We start from the raw sequence: 21,072 nt of genomic DNA on the forward strand, positions 1-21,072 counted from the left end.
TTGGTTAAGTGTAATTCTTAGTTAAATAGCAGGAACTTTCATTTTAATTATACTCAGGAGGTGTGTGATATAATGACACCCATAATGACAAAATACTTCACTCATCTCCTCTACTAATACATAAAAATTATTTTAATAAAACTCTGATTCCCTTCTTCAATATTCATTCATTCAACAGATATTTACTGTGCCTTTACTATGTAGCACAGACTGTGTACTGATACAATGATGATTCCTACCTTCATAGAAATTGCATTCTAGTTAAGAAGACAGGAATAAGCAAGAAAACAAAAGAATAAATATTGCTAGATTGTGATATGTGATAAGAATATAAAATAATTAGTATTTTTGATGCATTCTCCAAGAAAAACAAGCCCTCTGGCAAAAAGAAAATTATGGGGGCCGGGTATGGTGGCTCACACATGTAATCCCAGCACTTTGGGAGGCCAAGGTAAGATCAGTTGAGGCCAGGAGTTCAAAACCAGCCTAAGCAACATAGCAAGACCCCATTTCTTCAAACAGTTTTTTAAAAATAGTCGCGTATGGTGGCACATGCCTGTAGTCCCAGCTACTTGGGAGGCTAAGGCAGGAGGATTGCTTGAGCCCTGGAATTTGAGGCTGCAGTGAGCTGTGATTGCCTCTCCAGCCTGTGAAACAGAACAGGACCATGTCTCTTAAAGAAAAAAAAAAAGGTAAGCAGTAGGGAAACCAACTTTAAAAGCTTATCAGGGGAAGCCCCTCTAACATAGTAGCATTTACGCTGAAACGAGAAACTGGAAAGCCAGAAGAGCTGGGGCATAGACTGAGGGGGAAGTGATGTGAGATGCCTGCAGGGGTGGGTAGGCAGGGTCCAAATCATCTAGAGCCTTGAGCACTGTGGGAGGGAGTTTTGATTTTATTCTAAATGCAATAAAGAAACACTGGAGGGTTTTGTGTAGGGGAGTGATATGGTCCTTTTATCATCAGACAGGCCCAGTGCCAGCACTGGTCATTCCAGCCTCAGTCCAGGGTAGCAATAGGAGTAGTTGATGAGAAGGACCCTTTCTTTTCTAGAAAACTACCGTTACTTTATTAGTTCTTATTTTATGAGCTCCTTACTCCTCTCACCCTACTGCCCTTTTGTATGTTAGCAAGTGCTTATATCAATTCATGTAAGTTTCTTTCCCCCAATGTAATCTAAAAATAATTATCGGCTAACTTGTCTAAGATATTCAGACCTTCATCCTACAGATACTCCTCATTTCAGTGGCCTACATAAAATAAAGGCCTTAAATAAAATAAAGAGGATTTCTGCTACATTTTTATATTCTGTAGAATTCAAACTCAGAGTTTCAGGGCTTGTATGAATATAGAACTGTCACATAATCACAGAAGAATATTGGTGTGGTTCTTTGATTTTCTATAGAGATTAATTCAGTGAACAATTTTGTTTAATGCAGTTGAAATTTAAATTTGAGCATACTCTAATGTATCCAGAGTCTTTTTGTTTTGTTTTGTGTTTTGTGTGTGTGGTTTTTGTGTGTGTGTGTGTGTGTGTGTGTTTTTGTTTTTTTTCTTTTTGAGACAGAGTCTCACTCTGTTGCCCAGGCTGGAGTGCAGTGGCGCAATCTCAACTCAGTGCCAGCTCTGCCTCCCGGGTTCATGCCATTCTCCTGCCTCAGCCTCCCAAGTAGCTGAGACTACAGGCACCCACCACCATGCCCAGCTAATTTTTTGTATTTTTAGTAGAGACAGGGTTTCACCATGTTAGCCAGGTTGGTGTCAATTTCCTGACCTCGTGATCCACCCACCTCGGCCTCCCAAAGTGCTGGGATTACAGGCATGAGCCTCCTTGCCCAGCCCGTATCCAGAGTTTTAATCCTTTCCTCCCAGATGTTGAGGAAATTACATCTCTAATTCATATTTAGTGGGGGAAGGCCTTTATATAACAGAAAGAAAGCAGGAAAGCTATTTCTATCCCATAGTAAATTTCTTCATATATTTTAATTTGGGTATTCTTCAGCTCCATAATCCCTCAGACTTGAAACTGTGGAAAAATCTTTGGCTTCTTCCCCTCCGTATCCCTCTACATCTAGTTTTTTGACAGGTCCTACATAATCACTCTTTCCAGTTTCATTGGTATCTCCCAGTTTCAGGCCTTCATCACATTTTCTGGGACTATTACAGTGAGTAGTCTTCACCAGTCTGTCTTCCCTCTCCAGTGAGTCTACCCTAGTATTAGGTCCACTTCAGTGGGTCATCACTGCCTATCACTCAAAGGAAGTATAAACCAAGTACTCAGCCTGACATTCAGACTGTCCTGGCAAAAATAGCTAATTTTATATATTTATATATTTTTTGATTTTTAAAATCATTCTATAGCTACAGTAGTTAAAATTTTTAACTACATATACTTTGTTTTCATTTTCTAAAAATGTATACACAATAAAAGTGGGAGAGAGATAGCCAGGATATATATGCTTGCTTGTCTCAATTGATGTAGTTTAATTAGTTGTTGGATTTGGCAGTAGTTATATTCACCCATGCATGACAGAGTAATTTGCGATTGTCATAAAATATTTGCTTATTTTGTCTTTGGGTAAAATAACCAATTCATTTTGCAGCTTTTTAAAAATATAGCTAATATTCCTATTGAAAATTTTTTTTAATTATAATTAAAGGTACAACTAATCATATCATACCTTCACTATTTTTGTTTTGGAGTATTGTTACCTTCCATCTGTATATACTGTAAATTGTAATCATAATATATATTCTGTTTTTATTCTACTGTTTTAGTAAATTTTATTTCATAAATACTTCCACATTTCCATGATTCTGCAAAATATTGCTTTCTATTTTAATGTCTATGTAATTTTCGGTAGGTATACCATAGTTTACTAAATCACCTTTACTAACACCATACATGCTGCAAAAAACTGTGTGTGTGTATGTGTGTGTGTCTGTGTGTTTGCACTTTTCTTATGAATCATTTCCTTAGAGTAAGTTCCCAGAACAGGATTTTAAGGTCAAATTGGCATTTACAAAATGTCAGTTCTCTAAAAGCTGGACACATTTATAGTGCTACCAGTAACTATAGAAATGAATATTTTTTCAAAAGATGGTTTTGAAATGATTATATACCAAAAAACCCTATTTTTTTCTAATGGTATATATAGTTTGCTTTAATTGGTATTTACTTGGTTATCTCAAAGATAAACATTTTTAAATGTTTGCTTTCTAAATTGTGTGAATTATCTGGGTTTTTAAAATATGACATTAAAACTAAATCATTATTTTCAAATATGTAATGTATATCTGCTAAGATGAAATAATTATCTGTCTTTGGTTTAAGAAGATGTTTTATGGTTATTTCAAGAAATCTATTTAATGAAACTTAAATGGAGCATTTTCTGATTAACGGTCAGAACTGAGTGAATAAAATGGAAAATGTTTCTTATGGTAAATTTCAAACTAATTCTGGAAATTATTTTTGAAACTATTTTTCAAAATCTATTGAAAAAAATAAGAATAATGATGGGAGACTCACAATTAACTAAACATAACAACAACTAAATCAGTGTGACACTTCTGCAAAAGTAGCAGGCTTACAGATAAGTGGAACAAACTAGATAACTTAAAACAAACCCAATATAAATAAGATCAAGTAGGCTTTACACATTGGTGATAATTTGAATTATCACTGATAAAATTTGTTAACCATTTGGGGAAAAAAAATAAAGTCAGATCTCTACTCTATACCAGACTCAAAAAAGCACTAGAAAAAAAAATGTTAATTTTTTATACTCTTGGATTAAGAGGGAACTTTCAAAGAACAACACTAAAGGCAGAACCCATAAAGAAAAAGACTGACAAGTTTGATGGCATAAACTTTTTCAACTTTTACAAATTAAAATAAAAGGCAGAGGCCAGGTTTGGTGGCTCACGCCTGTAATCCCAGCACTTTGGGAGGCCGAGGTGGGCGGATCACTTAAGGTCAGGAGTTCGAGACCAGCCTGGCCAACATGGTGAAACCCCATCTCTACTAAAAATACAAAAATTAGCCTGGTGTGGTTGCACGCGCCTGTAGTCCCAGCTACTCAGGAGGCTGAGGCAGGAGAATCGCTTGAACCTGGGAGGCAGAGGTTGCAGTGAGCCGAGATTGCGCCACTGCGCTCCAGCCAGGGCAACAAAGCAAGATTCCGTCTCTAAAAAAGAAAAAGATTATTTCTAAAATAAAAGGAAGAAAGAAAAATGTTAAAGGCAAAGAACTGAATAAATTATTTGCAAAAAATAAATATGAAAGGCAAAAGATTAATGTCTTCAGGGTTAAAAATGTTCTCACAAATTCAGTAAGGCAAACACAGGCATTCCAATAGAAATGTGAGTAAAAGCCATGAACAGGCAATTCACAAAAGAATGCAGATAGCCAGTACACATGTTTTTAAAAAAATCACCTTTCATACACACAAAAAAAATTACTTTTCATACTCAAAACATATATTAAACACAATGAGATGCCATTCTTAACTAGATTAACAGAGACTAAGAATAATAATACTACCCCATGATGATGAAACTGAGAGGGATGTGGTCATTTTCATGTAACCAGTATAATCTTTCTGGAGATCAATTTGGTAAGGTGTATCAAAAACAACCCATTGACCCAGAAATTTTCACTTCTAGCATTTTGTTTCAAGAAAAATAAGGCAGGTGTGCCAAGGTGAATATATAATGATATGTGTTGTACCACTGCTTGTAGTACTGCTTTTCGTGAAAGGAACTAGAGCATAGTAAATAAGATTCAGATTGGTAAAAGACCTTAGGCAAATAACTTAATGTCTTTTTGCCTCTGTTTTGTCTATAAAATCAAAGTAGTAATAACACATCCAATGGTTGTGCAAGTTAGCATGCTTAGAAATAGTTTCTGGCATATAGTAAAGGCTATTTCATTGTTAGCTGTGATTGTAACAGTGGAAAACCAAAATAATCTAAACATACAACAGTAAGATATTGGTTAGATAATATATAACTTAGTGATACAATAGAAGAGCCTACACATATTAAAAATGATAATATAGATTTATGTGTTATGTAGAGAAATGTTCACACTATATTGCTAAGTGAAAAAAGTAAATGATGAAACAGTATATATAGTATAATCCCATTTTTGTTTTTAAAATAAATATATATGGTACAGGCAAAACTCAGAATACACACTAATAGCATTTCTCTCTAGCTAATGGAAACACAGTTATTATTTTATCTACTATTCCTAAGTTTTCTATAGTGAAAATATATTGAATAAGAATATGGTAAAAACCAAATAGAGAAAACAGTTGGGCAGTTTCTCAAAAAGGTGAACCTGAGAGTTTCCATATGAACCAGACATTTCACTCCTAGATATATAGCCAAGAGGATTGAAAACATATGTTCACATAAAAGTTGTACATGAATGTTCATAGCAGCATTAATCAGCCAAAAAGTGGAAGCAGCCCAAATGTTTATTAACTGATAAACAAAATGTGGTATATCCTTACAATGGAATATTATTCAGCAATAAAGTAATGAATAATATTAAGCCAAGTAAAGGAAGTCAGAAGTAAAAGGCCACATACTCTATGATTCTATTTATATGAAATGTCCAAAATAGGCAAACCTTTACAGGCAAAGTAGATTACTGGTTGCCAGGGACTGGGAGGAATGAGGATTGGGAGTGACAGCTAATGGATATAGGATTTCTTTGGGGGTGATGAAAGTGTTTGGGGATAGATAGTAGTGATGGTTGCAGAACTTAGTGAATATACTAAAAACCACTGAATTGTATATTTTTAAAAAGTGAATTTTATGGTTTGTGAATTTTATCTCAGTAAGATAATGTTTAAGAAAAGTAAAATAGAATCTATTAGCTATAAGACACTGATTTTAAAAGGATTTTTGGCAAACTAAAGTTAATTTTTCATCAAATTCTATAATTATAGGTATGGATTTTGAAAGAGGAGTTTTTTCATTCTACCAAAAAGACATATGCATGCATATGTTCATCAAAGCACTAGTCACAGTAACAAAGACATGGAGTCTCCCTTAGTGCCCATCAGTGGTGGATAGGATAAAGAAAATGTGGTGCATATACGCCGTGGAATACTATGCAGCCATAAAAAAGAATGGAGTCATGTCCTTTGCAGCATCATGGATGCAGCTAAAGACCATTATCCGAAGTGAATTAACACAGGAACAAAAAAAAAAAAAAAAAAATTATACATGTTCTCACTTGTAAGTGGGAGCTAAACAATGAGTACCCATGGCTCATTGATGTAAAGATGGTAACAATAGACGCTGGGGACTGCTAGACGGGGGAAGAAGTGGAGGGGGCAAGGGTCAAAAAACTGTTAGGTACTATGCTTAGTACCTGAGGGACGGAATAATTCATACCCCAGACCTCAGCATCACACACTATACCCAGATAACAAATCTGTACGTGTGCCCCCTTGAATCTAAAATAAAAGTTGAAATTATTAATAAATACAAGAGTAAATTGTGTTGCAGAAATGTGAATCAGGGAATTATAAGTGACCCTGTAGCTTTATCTCCACAGCTTCCCCTAACCCCCCAACAACCCCACTTTAGTTAATGAAAACTTTGGGCATTTTGTTTCTGTTGTCAGAATTTGGCTTTATATTTTAAATTATTTGCACTACTTTTGGAATGTTTATCCTTTTTAAAATGCTCGGTTGTTCTAGTGGCTTTCAGGTAGTTTTAAATGAGAGTGCACACATGTATGTGTGTGTGTCTCTGTGTTTTCTCAAGTAAGCCACCATCTCTATATCCCACCTTGTGGTATGTAAGTGGTTCAAGTATGTTCTAGAGTAACGTACGAAGTATAAATTATCTCATTTTCCCCTTTGTAATTTCTCTTTCTCTTTCCATCCCTTTCCCACTCCTGGCCTTGTGCTCCAAAATATTTGAAAAATGGAGTTAGAGTGTAATACCTTATTTTTAATTAATTCTTTCCTTAAATATTTTTTGAGCACCTAGTATATATCAAGGCATTGTGCTAAGGTTAAAGAAACAAAAATGAAGTACTTGGTTTCAGACAGATAAAGTGATACATCTTAGAGCTGCTCTGGGAACAGTTTAGGAGGCCATTTAACCCAGATATGGACCATCAGACATGACTTCCTTTTACCATCAATATAATTAATAGATCATCTTTTAAAGCATGTCACATCAATTTTGCATTTTTAGAAAACTGTTGACAGTATAGCTTATTCTTGGCCCTTAGCACACCCCATAAATATATAAGCACAGAAAAAAATCTTGAGAAAAACAGTGTGGATCTATCTCCAAGATATATGTGTAAGCCAAAAATTATTTTTTAATTGGCATCAATATTAAGCAGTACAGGCGCAGAGACACTGAGTGAAGGCCTGCTTTCTGCTCGACTGCTTAGAATGTTTAAGATCTTTTAAACCATCAGAGCTTTTAGTGGCTTTGCTTCCCCTAGTATTAATACCTACTAGATTTTAAAACATACCATCATGAACTTATAGGAGTTACTATTCTCATTGGTGTTTTTAAAGAAACAAACCTCTCTATACTGCTTTCTTCAGGACTGATTTTCAGCTGATATGTACTGGTACAGCCATATTGGTGTGAAATAATGAAATACGTTCTTACTGGTTAGTAAAGAGCTGCTGTGGTAAGCTGTCTAGATGCCCCGCCACAGCCTGGCCTTTCCAACAGGAACTTCACTCCTGCACCTCTCCACAATCCGACAGTTAAAAGGTTATCCCGTGGCATAGGAGGCCTTTGGGACCCTTCTTCACTAGGCTCGCATCCATACTGATTGCTGGTGCTTGGACCATCCCTTCCCTGTAATAATTTTGAATATCATCCCGACTTTCTGACTGATCAAATAAATCATTACTGTTTTATCAATGTTTGTGTTCTGCAATCTAGAGTATCAATTAGCTCTAGCTCACCTGTGTTGCTTATCTGTAGAGAATCAACATTCACAGTTGTATTATTTCTGAATAAGCCTAGGATGCCATCATGTGATAACTCAAGTCTTCTAAACCACACTGCATTTTTTCTCTGTTTCTCTCAGTGTTGACAGTTTGACCTAAGTTTTGTTTTCTCTTGTTCCTTTCAGTTCGCTTTGCACCTTATAGGCCTCCAGATATCTCCTTGAAGCCTCTGCTCTTTGAAGTGCCCAGCATCACTACAGAGTCAGTGTTTGTTGGCCGAGATTGGGTTTTCCACGAAATAGATGCTCAACTTCAAAGTTCAAATGCCAGCGTAAACCAGGGAGTGGTGATTGTGGGAAACATTGGATTTGGCAAAACTGCCATCATCTCCAGACTCGTGGCTCTCAGCTGCCATGGTACAAGGATGAGACAGATCGCCTCAGACAGCCCACATGCCTCCCCCAAACGTACGTATTCCTTTTTAAAGAACTCCCTGCTTCATTGGCGCTGAAGTTTTTCTGACATATTTATATTAGGTCGTATTAGGTCGTATATCCTTTTATTTTCTCATCTGCAAAACCTGACTTCCACATGAGGACTGTTCATTCAGAGTTGAGAGAAAGATTGTAATACTCTATTTACATCTAACCCACATACCCAATAGACACCTAAGCGTGACTGAAGAAAAACCTTTCTAGTAGAATAAATTGATGACTCTTCCATGCCAGCTGTATGGTTGGGCTGTCCTTTAGATAACGACTGCAGCAATTGCCCGTAGAGTGATTTGCATTCATCCTGACGGATTTTGCTCAGTCTGTGCCCAGTTCTTCTTGTTATTTGCCATCACAGTCTGTTTGCATCCTTCATTTCTTTGCTGTTGGCGTCAGTGTTGCACTGCTTGGACTTGAGCTTCATTGTGTCCTTGAAGGGGTTCTCCCGCTTCCTTGTGAAAAGGTACTGAGCTCTCATATGTATTCAGGCTTCTTTCATCACAAGCAGGGGTCAGCCCAGTAATCACCACTAGGAGCTTACTGATTTATTTTTAAAACATTCATATGGTACTTACTATGTGCCAAACACTCTTAAGTTTTTTACAAATATTAGTTTCATCGAATCCTGTTACCAGCTCAGTGAGGTTGTCTTCATTTCACAGGTAAGTAATCTGAGGCCCAGAGAGGTTAAATAAGTTCTTCTAGGTTTTACAGCCAATAAATGGTAGAACTAAGCAGTCTGGTTTCAGAGGCCATTCTCCTATCCATTTTGCTATGCTGCCTCTCCTTATTGGTGAAACTCACTTGAGTAAAGAAAATAAATAGAAATGTATCAGTGTTCTTCTTATACATACTACATGTATAGAACCAGTTTACCTGGATTCTGTTAGTTAGAAGAGAACAAAAAAAGAAACTATTGCTCTGCTAGTCCAAATCAATAATCTAGCCCACCACAGACTTTCAGACAGCAACCACTAGAAATGGTTTGTGTGAGACGATAGTATTTACAGGGTCTAGCACAGTGCTAGAAACTTAACAGGAACTCACTGAAGACCCTCCAAACTTATTGACTTCCTATTGAAGCTAGTTAGCAGCCTTGTATCATTAAGGAGGCAGATGGCCTCTGGTAAACTTATAGATGTTTAACGTGGAAGAACTGGTGTCTTGGAAGAAAACTGAATCAAAATACCTCGTTATCAGGGTATGGTAAGAATCGATATGGAAGAATTCTTTTCTTCAGAGGAATATAATGCTTAGTTTCTAAATGCAGCTCTTCTGAGACAGATTGCCGTAGTGCTGTGGGAGTCAGGAGCCCAGGGTTTGTGCCCCAACAGTCAAATTGACTAGACTTTGTGAACTTGAGAATTTTACTTGAATTCTTTAGAGCTCAGTTTTCTTATTTGTAAAATGAAGAAGTGTGACTAATTGATCTGTCAGAATTGTCTCTGCTAAAATTTTGATTCTGAGAACACATCTGCATGGTTAAAAGTAACTTTCCACACTATTCCAGCGTTTTCCTTTGAGTGCTTAAGTATTTATCACTCCAAACTGCTGTTTATCTGAGTAGTCCAAGCAGCTTGCTATTTGAGTGTGTCAGAAAGGAAACCAGAAAGCTCAAAGTCTCTGTGACTCCTCTGTATATCAGAGTTGCAGATAACAGAGTGGTAGAATCATGCATGACAGAAAATAAATCCCAAGGACAAGAAGAGTTACTTTCACAGAACGCAGAGGCGCCTGGGGTCTCTCTATGAGCCTGGGGGAGCAAGAGTTTATAGAAAACAGCCCATGTGTTCCCCAAAGCAGAGATTCTGTAAAGGCAGTTCACTAAGTTATTCTCTAACATCCATTGTCTTCAGGAGAATCTCCAGAAACACCAAGATACTCCCCATTCATGAGATAAATATCCATTGTTGAGACTGTAGATTTGGCCTGTAGATTTCAGAATTTGAAAGGAGTTAAGAGAGCTAAATACGCGGTCGTATATATCAGAAATACTCAGAACCAGTGTTACCTTATACAAAATATTTTTTGTTACAATTTATTGATGGCCAAACTATATTCTGCCAATGCCATCTTAACCAATAGAAGGGTCAAGAATAAGTGACTGATATAATGCAAGCTATTTTTTGGCACAAATCTGTTACCCATATGAACTGGTGTTGAATATGTTGCTGGCAGCAGCAGCAGTTTTTTCTCTAATAAGAATAAGAATGATGTCTGTATATGGAGGGTTGGCTTAATTTTTACAGAATTTAACTTCTATTAAGCTTGGATGGGTCATTTGGAACCTCACTGGCTTTCTTAATCCTTGAGTGATTATACCAATTAATAGTTGTAGTGATTTAAAAAAAAAAAAAAACCATGGGAAATAATTGGAGTTCACAACTTCTTTCTCTGCATCATCTGTCACTCTTTCTTCTGCCCCTGACTTCTTTCTGTTTGATGTTCAAAGAATAGTAGAAATAAAAGCTGAGCACTACTGCTGTGGAAGATAGGAGCAGTTTAGCCTGCAGTATTGCCTTGTTTGGCTGTCCTTCCCCCACAGAAACTCAGCCCCCCAGCCCGCCCCCCTCCTTGTCATTTCCCTGGAAAGGTATAGAAAAGCTGTCAAGGCAGGCACTAGCCTGTCATCCTGCTTTCCACCTACTCTCCCAAACCTGGCACCCCCATCAGTCTCCACCACCACCACCACCATTGTCCATACCCCCAATACACACACACACAAAGAACAAAAATATTTTGTGGAAACAGACCTGTTGTATAATTCAAGATTATTACGTTAACTACAGGGATTCTCAGCATAGTAGTTGGGGAAGCTCTAATACAAGACTGTATGTTTCTATCACTAAAAGTCTCAATGTAGTTATTATTTGGATTTGACATTTGCCAACAGCTGCCAAGCCCCCAAACAGCTGTTAAGTAAATAAATCCTACCGTTCCTACTCTGCTCATTTCAGAAGTCTCTTTTGCCATTGTGCTATGCACATTGACTACTGCCTACCTGTTAACTTTTATTTCTCCTACTGTCTGAATACCAAACAGAAAGTAAGGCATTTAGACAAAAAGAAGGGCATTTTCCAAAAGGAGATAGCTAGAAAGACAGAGAGCATTTGGACAGTAATTACCCACAGAATCAAATACCAAATAAAGGGGAATAGAGTAGGGGGAGGAAGTGAACAGCAGAAATAATACAGTGACATACAATCACTGAACTTGACCTCAATCCAAAATGTTACACATTTCTTGAGGCTTTTTTCACTGCCATCCTCCATGCCTATCCCCCTGCAGTTATCCAGAACTGTATCCAGTGACCAAGAAATTTACTGCACCAGTTAAATGAAAGAAGTCTAAATTCACTCCTACTGGTAGGGAGTTAAATGAGGACTACTTTTTCCTATTCTTCCTTCTTTTCAATCACTATTGGCCATCAGATAACAACTTCTAGTATTTACTTTGGTATCCATTTTTAAAGTATGATCTTGTTCATAAATATGGTCTAATTTCTACTAGTAATAAATTTTCTAAATAACAAGAACAAATTGAATTTTTTTAAAAATCTTGAAACAGTTTTATTGAGCTGTAACTCACATATCATGTAATTCACCATTTAAAGCATTCAATTCAGTATTGTTAGTATAATTCACAGGGTTGTAGAGCAATCACCATAATCTAACTTTAGGCCATTTTCATCCCCTTAAAAGAAACTCATGCCTGTTAGCAGTCAATCCCCATTCTCCTCTTAACCCTCTATTTCCAGCGCTAGGTAACCACTAATTTACTTTCTGTCTCGACAGATTTTTCTATTCTGGGCATTTCATATAAATAGAATCATACAATATATGGTCCTTTTTTTTTTACTGACCTCTTTGATTTAGCATAACATTTTCAAGGGTTATCCCCGTTCTAGCATGTGTTGGTATCTCATTTCTTTTTATTGTTGAGTAATAGTCTATTGAATGGATATTTTGTGTTTCATCTCTTCATCAGTTGGTGGGCATTTAGGTTGTTTCCACTTTTAGCTATTATGAATCATTCTTCTGTGAACATTTGTGTACAAGTTTTTGGGTGGACATGTGTTGTTATTTCTCTTAGGTAATATACTTAGGAGCGAAATTGTTGGATCATAGAGCAAATAGAATTTAGCCATTTTTCTTTAAAGTTTTTATGATTATCTGATGCAAACATTAAATCTTTTTAATCCAGATGTGGATGCCAACAGAGAGCTGCCACTCACACAGCCACCTTCAGCCCACTCATCTATCACCAGTGGAAGCTGCCCAGGAACTCCAGAAATGCGCAGGCGGCAGGAGGAGGCTATGCGAAGACTAGCCTCACAGGTACAATATGATTCCCATGTTGGAGATATGGTAGTTCAATTTTAATATCAAGGAAGCAAAGATAGGGAGACCTTTGGCAAAATGAACAGAAATACATAAAGCTATACCATGAGAACGTGGAGGAAAGTTTCTCTTTCTTTGCTATTCCTAGAAAAATACTTTATTATGATGGGATCGGAACCTTAGAGTTGGAAAGACCCTTAGAAAGAAAGTCTTCTAGTGAATAAATAAAGAAGTTGAGACCCAAAGAAGTGGGTTAGTTGGTTTGTTTGTTTTGAGATGGAGTTTCGCTCAGTTTCCCAGGCTAGAGTGCAGTGGTGCAATCTCAGCTCACTGCAGCCTCCACTTCCCAAGTTCAAGTGATTCTCGTTCCTCAGCTTCCTGAGTAGCTATAGCTGGGACTACAGGTGCACGCCACCACACCAGACTAATTTTTGTATTTTTAGTAGAGACGGGGTTTTGCCATGTTGGCCAGTCGTCTCTCAAACCCCTTATCTCAGGTGATCCACCCACCTCAGCCTCTAGAGTGTTGGGGTTACAGGCGTGAGCCACTGCACCCAACCAGAGTGGTATGTTTTACCCAACATCAGGGTATAGGTAATCAACAGTTTTAAATTTTTATTCCTAGCTTAAAACTCTTCTTGCTGTACTACACTGTCCATAGTATTTTTTATACATTTGGGTTTGAAATTTCTATTTTTTTCAAAATAACATAAGCACATAGAAAATCAAATAATGCTCAAAACTAGCAGTTCTCTTCCTCTACTCCACCCATCTTTTCCCCACAGGCAGTCACTTTTACCTCTTAAGGAAGTTTCTCTGATTTTCCCCTCCATATTTCTAAATACTATTCATATACTGCAAAAATTGTTATTAGTTTACAAATTATCTGTTGCTTCTTATTATGGATGATGGGAATTATAGCTCTTTCACCTTCCTTCTTCCTACCACCATCCCAATACAATTATTGCATGATTTTTGGCTGAATCCATGTTATATATAGTATTTTCAGTATTAGTACTATGCAAATATGTCACTCCGGAGCCAAGGATAACATTTCCTTCTTGAACGATTTTGTTTTTCCTAGGGGTTTATGAAATGCCTCATTTTAAAATTTGCTTATTTTTCTTCAAACCTTTGGCTAAGTCATGTCATAACCCTTAATGTAGTTTTGTAAAATGTCTGTCAGTACAGTTTTCCACACTTACAAGTTACATGTTTTACCCTGAAGGCCTCCGACCTAGAGCCCTCCATTAAGCTCAGTCTGGACCTAGGATGCTCTGAAGGCTTACCACCTTGTTCTCCTGGGAGTTCCTATCTCTTCTCTTTTGTGTTTCATCTCATGTCATATTCTTTCTCGATTTTATTCTTCATTTTGGTAGAGCATATCCTCCAGTAGCTTCCTAACAAAACATGCATAGGACATAAATTTTTTGAGACTTACTGTTTCTAAAAGTATCATTATTCTATGCTTATACTTGCTTATTTGTTTGACACAGTGTATCATTCTAGGGTAAAAATTATTTTTTCTCAATTTTGAAGGTATTGCTCCATTGTCTTGAGCTTCCAATATTACTATTAAATACTCTGATACTATACTTATTCCTAATCCTTTATTTTTAGAACCTCCTTTTTATCACCATTGTTCTTGAGTCTTTTTCATTTATTCTGTTGGTACCTAGCAAGCCCTAGAGATATTCTTTAATTCTGAGTAATGCTTTTGTATTATTTATGATAATCTCTTCACCACCATTTCCTCTATTTTCTCCTTCTACAACTCGTATTAATAAAAAATTAGATTTCTGGCTGAGCGCAGTGGCTCATCCCTATAATCCCAGCACTTTGGGAAGCCACGGTGGGTGGATCATCTGAGGTCGGGAGTTTGAGACCAGCCTGACCAACATGGCAAAGCTCCATCTCCAAAAAAAATACAAAAATTAGCCAGGCATGGTAGCACATGCCTGTAGTCCTGGCTATTCAGGAAGCTGAGGCAGGAGAATTGCTTGAATCCAGGAGGCAGAGGTTGCAGCTAGCCGAGATTGTGCTGCTGCACTTCAGCCTGGGCAACAGAGTGAGACTCTGTCTCAAAAAAATAAATAAATAAAGTAATTAGATTTCCTATACTGATATAATACTCTTGTTTAATTAACTTTTCTGTTTTCTATACTTTTGTTTGTTGGTTTTTTAATCCACCTTTGAGAGATTTCTTCAACATTACTTTCCAATCCTTTTAAAAATTTTTTATTTTTGCTCTCATAGTTTTAATTTGTAATAGTTCTTTCTTTTTCTCCAGCTGTCTCCTTTTTATAGCATCCTGTTCTTGTTTTATGGTTGCAATGTGTTTTTCACTTAGGCACTGAAAAACTGATTAGAAGCTTGTGTGTGGAGAGAGCTTGACCATAGAACATTAAGATAATCCATGCTTTTTTTTGAAATGCCCAAAAGTCAGTATTTCTAAGTTTTTTTCCTGGGCTATTCAGATTCTCTAGCAAAGAATCCTCCAGTCTTCTGAATGGAGAGTATATGTCTTGGGTGCCAGCATTTTGGAGCTGGGCAGGAAAAGGGGGCTGGGCTGGGGTTTCACTGTTCAATATCAGACATTTACTTAAGCCCCTTGTTTTCAGTCCTGCACCTGATCTCTACCTTGCTCAATGTGTGGTGTCACTAAGTCTAGATTCTCTCTTCTTTAATTTTTCTAGTTCTCTTTCCTGTGGGTGTTGGGGTAGGTAGTCACCTGGCTAGGCAGGGCAGGGATGGGAATCTAACAACTTCTTATATAAACTTCAAATAAGTGTAACTCTTTTTTTTTTTTTTTGAGACAGAGTCTCGCTTTGTCACCCAGGCTAGAGTGCAGTGGCACAATCTTGGCTCACTGCAATCTCTGCCTCCTGGTTCAGGCAGTCCTCTGCCTCGGCCTCCCGAGTAGCTGGGATTACAGGCACCCGCCAGCACGCTCTGCTAATTTTTGTATTTTTAGTAGAGATGGGGTTTCACGATCTCGGCCAGGCGAGTTTTGAACTCCTGACCTTGTGATCCACCCGCCTCGGCCTCCCAAAGTGCTGGGATTACAGGCGTGAGCCACCGCGCCTGGCCGATATAAACTTCAAATAAACTGTGCTTTCAGGTCCCTTCTTCACCTTCCTCTTCCACAATACCTGGTGTTTCTAATTCCTGTGCTTTGCTGAAGTTTTACAGATGGTCTATAATATTGTAAGGTTCAAATTTCTTCATAGAAATACACTCCAGCTCCAAGCCAGAAACAGCATGTTTTCCCAGATACATTATTTATTATCCCCACTCGGTAGTACACTCTCATCTATAAATGGGCTTCTGCAAAGTCTGAGGTTTCCCTCAATTCATTGCTAAGTCATTGTAGCTTTAAAAGACATCTTTTTTTTTTCTAAATATCCACTATGTAAACAGTCTCTAGAACAGTTAGACTAAATATCTATCTTAGAAATACACAGATGTTAAAGTGCTTCCAGCACTTCAGTTATTCAGTCATTCAGTTATTCACTTTAGATATACATTTGGAGGACCTGTAATCCAGGACTGAAGATAAATCAGTGAACAAAACAGACACAATTGCTGCTGTTATGTAGTCCACGTTCTCATGAGAGAAAGACAATAAACAAATACATATATAATATGTCAGAAGATAAGTGCTAAGATCACAGAGAATTAATTCTCCTTTGTTCATCTTATTCTTTCTCTCATCAAGAGAAGTCCAAGATGTTCATGTTCAATATTTGGAAAACGTTACATGTCGTAAGTAGGAAATTAGTGACTGTTTATACTTATTTGAGGAGTGATTACATGTTAAATTTCATGATTGTGTCTTCCTTAAGCAAAATATAAATTAATCTAGTTGCACCTAGATATGGAATACTGTTCAGCTTATAACATTGTATCAGAAGTAGCCACTTAGCTTAAAACTGAATGTTAGGCCGGGCGCGGTGGCTCACGCCTGTAACCCCAGCATTTTGGGAGGCCGAGGCGGGCGGATCACAAGGTCAGGAGATCGAGACCACGGTGAAACCCCGTCTCTACTAAAAATACAAAAAATTAGCCGGGCGCGGTGGCGGGCGCCTGTAGTCCCAGCTACTCAGGAGGCTGAGGCAGGAGAATGGCGTGAACCCGGGAGGTGGAGCTTACAGTGAGCCGAGATCGCGCCACTGCACTCCAGCCTGGGCGACAGAGCAAGACTCCGTATCAAAAAAAAAAAAAAATGAATGTTATCCCAGTTATTGTGCTATTTGTTATAGTTCAGCTACACAAAAGTGTTCTGTAGATGCATAGAGCAGAAGCCCACAAACCTTGCTTCTCACCTATAACAAACCAGTAAGCAGAAATTATCTTTTAAATAGGATTTTCAAATTAGTTAATGTTTTGATGAGGTAGACTAACATGAAAATTTAAAGCGTTCTTGAAAAATCTCTTGATTTGACATATTCTTGGGGTCAATTCTTTGTATGTCAGTAATTATCATTGGTATTTCATAACATTCTTGCGCTTTCTTGGGCATCTAGTTAACTGAGAACACTGGAGAGTTTTTGTCACAACTTTAGAACTATTTCATTTATTGAAGAAATACTTTCCATTTGAAGCAAAGATTTTGATAGGTTGGCATCTCTGGAGCATGTCTCCACTTAACATTGCATATTTCTTCTAAAGCGTAATCACAGTAGGGGGCAGGGAGATCTCATTCAGGACCTTTCCTGGATATGTGAGTTTAACTCCAGCAGTGGTTTCTCTAGGTTTTGAATCTTGCACCCTTCTGGTAATACACACAAAATTCACAAGACAAGGAGAAGTTGGCGTCCCTTTATGGAAGGCTTAATGTGTATTGTGGCTTAGTGCTATTTACATTGTATTTGCTATATCATTTCTTCATTTTTACCTTAACCCTATGAAGTACATCATTATCTCATTTTACAGATGAAGAAACAGTGACTTCAGTGATTAATTTTTTCAAAGTCATGCTGTTAATAAATGGCAAAGTGAGGATTCAGAGTCAGTATCCTCCCCTATAATGTGAACACTGTGGTTATCCCCATTTTACAAATGAGGAAACAGAGGCTCTGAGGTTAAATAACTTGCTTGAGACCATAAGCGAGTACATGACTGAGTCAAGATTTAAACTGAGGCAGGCAAAGTCTATACTCTTAACCACTGCACGATGCTGCCTCTCTATTGTGGCAGGAAGGGTTTTAGTGTAGTGCTATTTTGGAAAATCCATCCATCATTTAATGTGGCTTCTCAGCAAGAAAATTATAGTGAAGATGTACTTTCAGTCATTTTGCTGACCTAAAATTCTTCAAAAAAGGTTTTTATGCAACTAGAATCTCCCAACACATTAAGCAAGTTGTCACTGACTTAGTCCTTAGATTAAAAAGCTAATACATCTGAAATTAGTTCATTAGAGAAAACAGCTAATTTTAAGAAGTGTCACAGAGATACAAAAAGCAAAGGTTTTTTTCCTAAGGAAATCTATGTAAGAAAAAAATTAAATGTCATCCTTGCCAAGAGACAAGTTCTGTACTATACCAGGGGGTGTCAGATGATCATGGTTCCTGAAATTGTTGCAGTCACTATTAAAACTGTCAGCCAAAGAAGTAATCGTTTCAGTAATCCTTTAATACTGAGCATTTTGAACGTAATATGGAAATGTAAGCCAGATACACGTGCGCGCGCGCACACACATACATACACAGAAAATGAAAAACAATAATGAAGAATAAGATTTTATTTGTGTTGTAGTGGTTATTTTTTAAAATATTTTCATTTAGTAGAAATGAGATCCAAACTAAACAACAAATAGCCCATAGATAATGTTTTATAAAATTTGTCTAGGGCTTTTCTCCTCTAAAAATTAACACTGAAGTTTTACTGTCAGTCCCAAATTTCATCTACATTTGGAATACTGAATATGGGAAAACAGCCTTGTTGTTTATTGTTAATTTCCATGTTGTTTTTATTTTCTACCTCTTCCACTAGAATGGGTCAGTGTTTAAATGTTTACCACTGTGTCCCCAGCTCCTACACAATGCATGGCACATAAATGTTTGAATGAAGAAATTCTAGTCAATTCTCTGTACTGAATAATCTTTCTAAAACATTTGTTTTTTGCTACTTAAAGCTATCAAATAGCTCCTCCTTGCCCTTGAATGAAATCCAAACTCCCTTCTTAAAATATCATAAGAATTGTAATGAAAGGACTTCTGCTTTTCCCAGGACCAGTTATTTTAGACTACATAATTCTTTGTGTGGGGTTGGGGGTGGAGGACAGGCAGGGGCAAGGCAGATGTTATCCTGTCTACTGTACGATATTTAGAAGAAGTGTCCTTGACCTCTGTCTGCTACCAGTAGCACTCCCTCAACCTCTAATTAAGACAACCAGAAATGTCCCCAGAAATTGCCAAATGTTTCCTGGGGAGCAAAACCACTGCCAGTGGAAAACCCTTGCCATGCCCTATCTTCCACTATTCCCCACTCACTTATAGGCTAGCCACATTAAAATTGATTTCAGTTCCTTGAAAGTAAAAAGCTATTCTTGCCTTAGGGCCTTTGCACACCTTTTTCCCCTGCCTGGAAAACTGCCACACCTTGGTTCACACCTTGCCCTTCTTCATATCTCAGCTTAAATATTGCTTCTTCTAAAAAACCTTTCTTTGGCTCTCCTAAATTACCTTAAGGTGCCCCAGCTGTGTGTTGCCCTAGCACCCTATATTTCCTCTCTGCTAGTACTTATCACACTATTATTACTTGTTTAATTGCCTCTGTTTCCTGCTAAACTGTGGAGAGCAGACAGGGTTCATAGCTATATAACTCATTATAATAGCTTCAAAACCTAGCACAGTGCATGACATACAATGGAAGTTCAATTAATATTTGTGAATGAATGAAAATGTTAATATTTTCCATTAGGAAATCTTGGAATATTCAGCTGGGTACTTATACATAATAGTAGTTCCCAACCAATTTATAAGGTCAAATCAGAATCAGATTCATGTGTCCCAGGAATGAATCTTGTTTGAGGATCTGGAATTCCACCAATCCTCTGAGACAGAATTTCATAAACTGTGGATTGAATGTACTTAGACTGTTTATGTTGTGCCAGATCAGGATCTCTAGGAATTCCAGATGAACTAAATAAATTAGCGCTTTTCTTTAAAATTTGTATTTGGTATTGGCCCTAACCTCCTTTGTCTCAAGTAAACAGTAATGTATAATTGAATAGTAGCAATCTACAGGATACAGCTATTTAGATCTAGAATTATAACAAAGATAAATATTACCCTGAACTCAGCTACAGCTAATTAAACAACAGGGTTCTGACTACCAGCCATTGAGGCATACTATAAAGCCGAAATCGGAACAGTGTGTTTCTAGTACATGAATAGACAATAGACAAGTGGAATAGAATTAAAAGTTCAGAATTAGACCCAAGGACTTGCAGACACTTAGTGTATGATGAAGGCGGTATTTCAGATCATTGGGATAAAGGTCGACTTCTTAATTAAATGGGCTGAGACAACTAAACAACCAGATAGATAACTCATATCTCACACCGTGCACAAGAATAAACAAATGGATTAAGGATCTAAATATTTGAAAACGAAACCATGCAACTAACGGAAGAAAACTTAGTAACTTTCTCGTTAACCTTGGTGAAGAGAAAGGCTTTCTAAGATCTAAAGCTAGAGGAATAGAAGAAAAGATTGACAAATATGGCCACGTGAAAAAATTTTACCAGCCTGGGCAACATAGTGAGACCCTGTTTCTATGAAAAAAAAAACAAAAACAAAAATTAGCTGAGCGTAATGGCACATGCCTATAGTCCCAGCTACTCGGGATGCTGAGGTGCAAGGATTGCTTGAGCCCAAGAGGTTTGGGCTGCAGTGAGCCACAATCATGCCACTGCACTTCAGCCTGGGTGATAGAGTGAGACTCTCATTAAAAAAATAAAATATAAAATAAAAACTTTTAATGTTGCATGACCAAAAATTACCAGAAACAGTCAAAAGACAACTGCTGAGAGAAAATATTGACAAAATAGCTCAAAAGTACAGGCAACAAAAGGAAAGACAGACAAATGGAATGACATCTAAACTAAAAAACCTTTTGCACAGCAAAGGAAACGATTAACAAAGTGAGGAGACAATTCACATAAGGGGAGAAAATCTTTGCAAACCATACATCTGATAAGGAGTTAATATCCAAAATATAAAAGGAACTCAGACAATTCAACGGCAGGAAAACAACCTGATTTTAAAATGAGCAAAGGACCTGAACAGA

At 37.3% G+C, this 21,072-nt stretch overlaps 1 protein-coding gene across 9 annotated transcripts in view; it reads left to right on the forward strand.

Moving 5' to 3' along the window:
* Positions 1 to 21,072, forward strand: part of TANC2 (tetratricopeptide repeat, ankyrin repeat and coiled-coil containing 2) — a 471,789-nt gene that overhangs the window by 347,207 nt on the left and 103,510 nt on the right. For all 9 annotated transcript variants that reach the window (XM_017950844.3, XM_031657665.1, XM_031657666.1 and 6 more), the window contains 2 exons: positions 8,132 to 8,413; positions 12,641 to 12,774. In XM_017950844.3, the coding sequence (XP_017806333.1) occupies positions 8,132 to 8,413; positions 12,641 to 12,774 (416 nt within the window). The remainder of the gene's footprint in view (positions 1 to 8,131; positions 8,414 to 12,640; positions 12,775 to 21,072) is intronic.

The sequence above is a fragment of the Papio anubis genome, chromosome 17 (genome assembly GCF_008728515.1).
Source record: "Papio anubis isolate 15944 chromosome 17, Panubis1.0, whole genome shotgun sequence".
In the NCBI taxonomy this organism is placed as follows: Eukaryota; Metazoa; Chordata; class Mammalia; order Primates; family Cercopithecidae; genus Papio; species Papio anubis.